Source organism: Arvicanthis niloticus, chromosome X, assembly GCF_011762505.2.
Source record: "Arvicanthis niloticus isolate mArvNil1 chromosome X, mArvNil1.pat.X, whole genome shotgun sequence".
NCBI classification, from domain to species: domain Eukaryota; kingdom Metazoa; phylum Chordata; class Mammalia; order Rodentia; family Muridae; genus Arvicanthis; species Arvicanthis niloticus.
In genome coordinates, this window is record NC_047679.1 from 60,713,195 (window position 1) to 60,720,744 (window position 7,550).

Below are 7,550 nucleotides of genomic sequence, written 5' to 3' on the forward strand. Positions count from 1 at the left end.
GTTGACAAATATTTGTGTTGTTAGCTAAGAATCCTTCATCACGTGTCCTTCACATGTTTTAGCAGAACATTCTTTCACCTGTGTCTGCTTCAATGAAATGTTCCATTACAAATCTGCCTTAGCCTTTCACCCTTGTCCACTTTAGCAAAATGCTACTTCACATGTCTGTTTTAACAAAACACCACCTGACACAAATCACTTTCCAAAAAATCCTAAAGTTTCCACCTCAATCAATGTGTGTGTGTGTGGAGATTCCAGAAACATTTATTCATATCCTCAATGAGCAAAACAAGCAGATTAAGAAAGCAAAGGAATTAATTTTTATATAGCTTATCAGTATAAGCAAAATCTGTGACCCCAAAACAATTATTGTGTTTATAGTTAAATCCATGCTATCCAGAAAGTGAGGCCTAGCTTCATTCTTCCAAGAAAGTATGCGTGTACCTACTATTTCACAGTTATCTCATAATCCGATTCTAAATATTTGCCACCATGAAAATGAGAACATTGTATTTGGGTTCTCTAGAGCAATAGATCAATAATATATATATAATTTATAGCCAGTATATTGGTTTGTTATTATAACTGTGATTAGTCTTCCATTGAATCTTCTTTCTATTTTAAACAACAAGTTCATTAATTTATATATTTTTTAACGGTTTTGTTAGTTCTTTTCTTATTATAATGACTTTGTAGCAATTTTGTTAACATTTATTCATTACTAGACACATATTGTCATTGTTTGAAAATAATTTCAATATTTCTCTGCTAGTTCTTTTTTTTGAGAAAATATGTCTGAGCAGCCTATGCTGCTGGTTAATAACAAAGACTATTCATCTTACAGGTTAGAGCAGTGTTTCTATCACTGTATCAAATTTTAAAAGATTATTCAGTAGCAAAATAACAAAACACATCAATGCATAAAGGAATAAGAATAGAAGAAATAGATTAGGCAGTAGAGAGACTAGCCCTGACTAATATGATAAAGGTTATATTAAAATGAGGCTTCCATTGTGTCTAAAGCATCTTCTAGCAAAAACATATTAGTGTAATTTAAAAAGAAGAAGATACCATTATCTAAGAACATTTGGCTTGTTGAATAGAAAGTAAGATGTTAGTCACTTTTAATTACTATAGTTGAGTGTTGCTATGCAGTCAACAACATTTTAACAATATGTAGAGCCACTGAGTATATCTATTTGTCTTGGCAAATTTTCTATGGTATTTGTATCTTCCTTGTAAATTTTCTTCTTCTGCAATGATTTGTCTTCTCATTTGGATCCATTTTTTAGAGAAGACATCCTGGAAGACTTCTAAGGTTGTAGTAGAAAAAATAATCAGAAAATGAACAAGTTATGGAAAGTCATACAAAGTTGGAAAGAATAAAGATGAAGAAACAATGCATTTTTTAAAAAGCGTATTTCAAGCATTTTTGAAAACCACAGAAGTGTCACAGACTGAAAGGGATTAAAGGAAAGTAACACAGTACCTCACTCTAAGGAAGACACTTTCATTGCTCTGTGAATTGGAGGCAAGTTCCTTCCTCTTGTAGTGATGTGACAAGCTCTTGAGCAGGTCTGGTGGCAGCAACAGCTGCTATGAATTCCTGAGTGCAAAGGTACTGCTATGTTCAGAAGATACTATTTTATTTCAGTACCTTTTCACCTTTGACTTTTATAATTTCTCTGCCTCATCTTCCACAATACTGCCTGGGCTTTGAAGTGGGTGAATATGATAATATATGTTCCATCTAGGTCTGGATATCCAATAGTTACATATCCACAGCATTTTAATCAATTATGAATTTGCATAACCCAGAGCCATCTGTTAAAGTGGTTTCTCTGACCCAGACTTAGAAGATTTCCAGTCTAAAAGTTTACTAAACAGTTTGACTACCTGACCATTTAGCAAAACATCTGCAATACATTCTTCCCTAGGGTCTGTGACATCCCCAGCCATGGGTATTTGACCAGGATTTTAGTTTTAAGCACATATGATCTTTCATGGAGCAGACATTAATCCAATTGGAAAGAAGTTACAGTGTAACAATCATGCTACTGCCATGTGAGTGGGCATATTTCTGATCAAGCTTAGAAAGGAAAAATATAAAATGTATAGTTCAAGTAATAAAAGGATGCCAGGAAGGGCAATGAAGCTAAATGTCATTTTTTTATGAGATAAACAGATAAAGATAATGGTGATTTGGAGGCATGATCCTACCCAGCTAAACTTATTGTTTATGTGTTTGCTATTGAACAAGGAATAATTATAACATCTTAGACATTATTATCACTTGGTTGTTGTTTTCATTTGGGCTTTAAATCTGGAATTAACTACAATCCAAAATGGAGGACATGGGTTTTTGATCTGGATCTTGAGAAAATAGTGGCAATGAAAAATTTAGGCTTAGGCATGGTGGTACACACCTCTAATCCCTGAATTTAGGAGAAAGCCATACAGATCTCTGAGTTCAAGATCTGCCTACAAACCACATTCCATGACAGCCAAGCTTAGGCAGTAAAGAAGTTTGAAAACAGAAAGCTAGTGATTATATAATAGAACAAGGGGGAGGTGGCATGTTCCATCCTCAGCAAGTAGCAGAACTTGGCAGCCTCAGAATGTGACTCTCTGACTTTAGAGTCAACAGTAGAAGTGATTACTGGGAAAATTGATGCTAGTTAGCTGGACCTAAGAAATTAGTGGTGATTAAGAAGAGACCAGCATCACTGAGGTGAAATCTTCTGGGAAGTGTTTTCTGAGAGCACAAAGAAACTTGGTTCCAAAAGCAACCATGGTTGTACCTCATGCTTTTAGCCAGATTTGGTGATGTGAAAGAGTCACCCAGGTGGTTCTGATTTTGAAGGCCTTATGAGAGACTATTGGTGAAGCTTAGTTTCAGTGGAAGAACACTTGTCCCCCCACCTCACATATTAGAGATACTAGTATCATTGGATGACCAAAAAGAACAGCAGCAGCAGTGGAGTATAGTATACCAGAACCTAGAGTGCTACAGAGGACAGAGTTGGAGAGGTGACCTAAGTTCTTTGGAGGATCCCAGAGGATCATGTGTAGATCCCAGACATTGGGACAAAAATCTGTGAAGTTGAAGTTGCCTTGGAGACCCCACAAGAGACTTAATGCCTAAATAGTCGTTATAAAAGCAACACTCTTTAAGGCAACACACAACTTCCCCTGTTGGAGAAGTAATAGGTCTAAGCCTTGTACCCACAAATTTTCAATAGAAGAAATTATACCAATGAAATCCTTGAATTTGTATCAGCTTAGTAACAATTATACAGATTTCTACCAATAGATTATGGCTGTGTAATCAATTTTAGCTCTTCTTTCCTGTTCCAATAAAACAATTACTTTTCCCTAGAAAGACAGCCTAATAGTAACCACCTCAGTCCCAAAGTTAAGGGAATTGGGGCACCGATTCTTCATTAACTTCTTCAAGCTGAGCATGGGCATTGAGATATTAGAAGAGGGACTCTTCGAGTCTCTTGCCCCTGCAGCCCCACTCTCTCTCTTGACCAGAGCACTTAGCCCCAAAGTGTGGGGCAGTGGAGTCCCCAACAAAAGCCCAGTATCAGCAAGAGACCTTGCAAAAATATTGACTTTATTGTCTTCATGTCTTGATAGTCTGAATTTAAAGTTAATGGACTACTATGATAATAAAAATTTCAAGCAAAGATAGTATTTAGAATGTAGTATAGTTATTATGGCTTATCTCTGTTTATGTAGGACTACAGAAAAACCACAATGGGTTGAGTAGAAATGCATAAAAACATGAAACTTATTAAAGGGAAGGGCCTGAGAAAGTTTAAGGTTGTATCCAAGGTGTATGCAAGCAAAGATTGTAACAAACAAACCTACATTTATGGTCATCCCAGAAAACATACATGTCAGGAGGTTGTGTTTAAGAATATATATGTATATACACATATACCACAGGATAACAGTTTAAAAATGGGCTGTGCATTTGAAAATGACAAAAGAAGAACCTCGAAGGATAGAAATATTTTTAAAAAATTTTTAAAAAGTCTCCAACTTATAAAATGACAGTTCATTTGAAAGAAGACTGTGTGAACCAGGAATGCTCCAGAAAGACTTCTGAAAAGCAACTACCTAGGAAAATGATTCCCCAAGAGTCACAGAATTGAATGCCATTCTAGATCAACATATCCAGGCTCCATCATGAACACTGTTTCCTGTATGTTATTGGTTTTTGCTTTTCATGTATCTAAAAACTGGAAAAGGGGGTTGGCTGCTGTAAAGCACTGTCATGTGAATAGGATATAGGCATTTGTGGGGGTTGAATTAGAATGGCCTATATAGACTCATACATTTGAATGTTTGGTTTCTAGTTGAACTGTTTATGCGGGATTAAGAGGTGCAGCATTGATGAAGGAGGTATTTCACTAGGGATGGTATTTGAGGTTTAAAAACCTGCACCAAGCCAACTCTATTTCTGCCAGGTCCTGTAGATCAGATGTAAGCTTTCAGCTACTGCTCCAGCATTATGCCTATCTGCTTGACGTCATGCTCTCTACAAGATAGTTATGGACTCACCCTCTGAAACTGAAAGCAGGTTCCCAATTAACTGCTGTTTCTATAAATTATGCTGGTAATAGTGTCTCTTCACAGCAATAAAATAGTAACTAAGACACCAATGCATTCATGAACACACAGCAGCTATGCATAACCACAGAAAGCTGCTACATAGATGAAAATACTCCAAGTGGTTTGATTTGATTAAAAATATACAAATATGCATGAAAGAGTCATTGCCCTAAACATAGTATAAATCCTGGATCTTAACTTCCATACTACTCAAGGGTATCATAATTACTAAATATCTTAGCTCTTACAAAAGTTTGTTATACATTAGTGTGTTGAGCTAGCATATATTTTCAATGGTATAGTTTAGTATATCTTCATATGTTAATACTTTATGATTATGGCTTGTTTTTTTACCCTGTTTTCCTTTAGAAGGGAACTATCTATATATCTTTCATATTCCCTTCTAAGTGTTGGATATTTTATCACATTTTTTGAGATGGCAAGATGTCTCACTTGATCAAGGAGGCTGCTATAAAGAAAGTGATTTCTTCCCAGATACTCATGAAAAGGAAGAACCAAGTTGAACATATTGTCCCCTGCTATCTAATCACATGTGGCTTGTGCCCCAACACCCTTCAAAATAAATAAAAATCATATTTTATATTAAACTTTTAGGTGTGACAGAATAGTTTCTTTCACAGTAATTGTTTTCATGTTGTAAGTCTATATTTTAATGTCCAACAACATAGACATATTTTCTAGATTCTTGATCATGTTTTACTGTGTGTTGATAAGATTTGCATTACAATGCTTTATTTTAACAACTTTGTAAGTTTTCTCTGTGTGTCTGTGTGTGTGTGTGTGTGTGTGTGTGTGTATGCATGTGTATATGTGTGTCTGTGTGTAGTTATTGGGTAGGTAATTCTAGAATAAAGATTATAACATTAGAAATGACTTATATGTAAAAAAACAGCAAACTAAATTTTACTTTTCATGGTTTCTTTGTTTATTTAACCCATTCAGTCAGTCTCGGTATCTGATTTTCCAGAATGATACCCCATTGCTTTACGACGGACTCGGATCCTTTCTGTTTCATTTTCAGGATCCTCACTTTCAGCTCTTCCTCGAGTTTTGCGAAGTTTAATGCCTTTTCTTATTGCTTCCATCAGTGCTTTTCTTGCTTTGGTCATTATTGGCAATATTGAAGAGTTTTGCATGATAGTAGCACATGCCGACCCTATTGTATAGTGCCTTATTCCTAGAGCTCCATGGCTTGAAATAGATCTCGTAGAAGACAATGGTGAGTGTAGACTGGAAACTCTTGTTGAGGTGAAACTCGATAGTTTTGCTTGTGGTGGATGTAAATGTTCTTTTGAATGTGTCGTGGGTAATCTTGCCTGTGCCTCAATAAGTTTTAATTGACTCACAGAACCCTTTGGTAATAGATTTAAAGATATTTGTGGTTTGGGACTCAGTGAGGCAGGTACTGAAAAAGAATGATGTAGTTCATAACATTCAAGTGATTCTGATGTTGCAGTGAACTTAACTTCAGGTGGCATTGTTAGATCTATGTTAGGATTGCTCTTCAAGCAAGCAGATGGTAATGTTGTAGTTTTGCCCAAAACAAACAAGGAAGATGTTCCTCTTGATCTTCTTGAGCTTAGAACTCTACAAGCAGATGGTCTTTTAGAACTGAGAAGTTGGATGATCCAATCAGATGGCAATGGTGGTGCTTCTGGTGCCAGTGGGTTGACAAACACGTTGGATTTATAGTGAGTCAAAGCTGGTCGTCGTCGTTGGCTAAGCACGACATCCCCCTTACCAGTCCCATAAAGGACACGGGGACGTGGATTGCTCATGTGCCCAATACTGTAGTGGAGCTTTTGTTGCTCACCAGGTAAGATGTTCACTGCAGATCTTCCTTGACACTTGTTTTTATTTGCTGGGAAAATATAGAAGGAAGACCCACCATCATATTGATCTAAGTATGAATGAAATTCCTCACCACCACAGGTTGGAATATGACCCACATGAATATGTTTTTTCAAGAGTTGACATTGTAGCACATTTTTTGAATCACCAGCATGGTTGATATTTTGGTTTAGTATGTCTTTCCTCTTACTTGTTTGTCCTTTATTAATAGATACACTATTTTTTAAAAGTTTCGAACAATATAAGCATGGGTAGAAAGAACCATTGGAAGAATTTGAGTCTTCCAAGTCATTTTCGTAATACTCAGGCACTGAAAGGAGTGGTATTGGTATTTTAGCATTGTTTCTTTCAAAGAATGTAATGGGTAATGATGTACATGAGTATACTTGCTGTGTTTCAATGGTTACTTTTGAAAAAGTCTTTTTTGATTTCCAAACTTGCATAGATAACATGTCATTTGGAATTTTGTGAATAACATTAGCTAACTGAATTATATTTTCTTGTAAAATCTTAAGTTTAAAAGAGAGGTCATAAATCTCTTTATGAAGTTTTCCAAGCATGCCTTCAGTAAACCTACCTAGATCATTTACTTGTCTCACTATTTTGCATAATGATGCCAGAATTATATATGTCAACTCATCTTTAATTTCAGTAATTGCCCCTGATTCATTTAGATATTGTTTCAAAATTTCTTCATTGAATGACATGCTAGATTTTCATTAGTAAATTGTCGAAAACCACTTCTATGTCCCTGTTTTAAACATCCACCACTCTGATCAGTCCATTCCAAGCTTTTAACTGAAATTTTAAGATTTACCAACATCTGACCATCACAAAGCGTTTCAAGATGGCACCAGCTTCTTGCATTCAGGTAGTCAGCAGTTACAGGACAAGCAAACTGTTACATCAGATTTTTTTCTTTGAACAGGCAATGAGACAACAATGTATTATTATATCATTGCCATGCTCCATCACTCCTCCCTTTGGCATGTGTCCTCTTCTCTTTTACATCTTCCCTCTGGTCTCATCCTCAATCTGCCTTCTTCAAGCTGCCT

At 36.0% G+C, this 7,550-nt stretch overlaps 1 protein-coding gene across 1 annotated transcript; it reads right to left on the reverse strand.

The window, feature by feature from the left end:
* Positions 1–5,582: 5,582 nt before the first annotated feature.
* LOC117694085 (actin-binding protein WASF1-like) lies at positions 5,583–7,202 on the reverse strand. The gene has a single exon (XM_034484822.2). It carries the CDS (start codon positions 7,200–7,202, stop codon positions 5,583–5,585), a length of 1,620 nt encoding a protein of 539 aa, XP_034340713.1.
* Between the last annotated feature and the right edge of the window lie 348 nt (positions 7,203–7,550).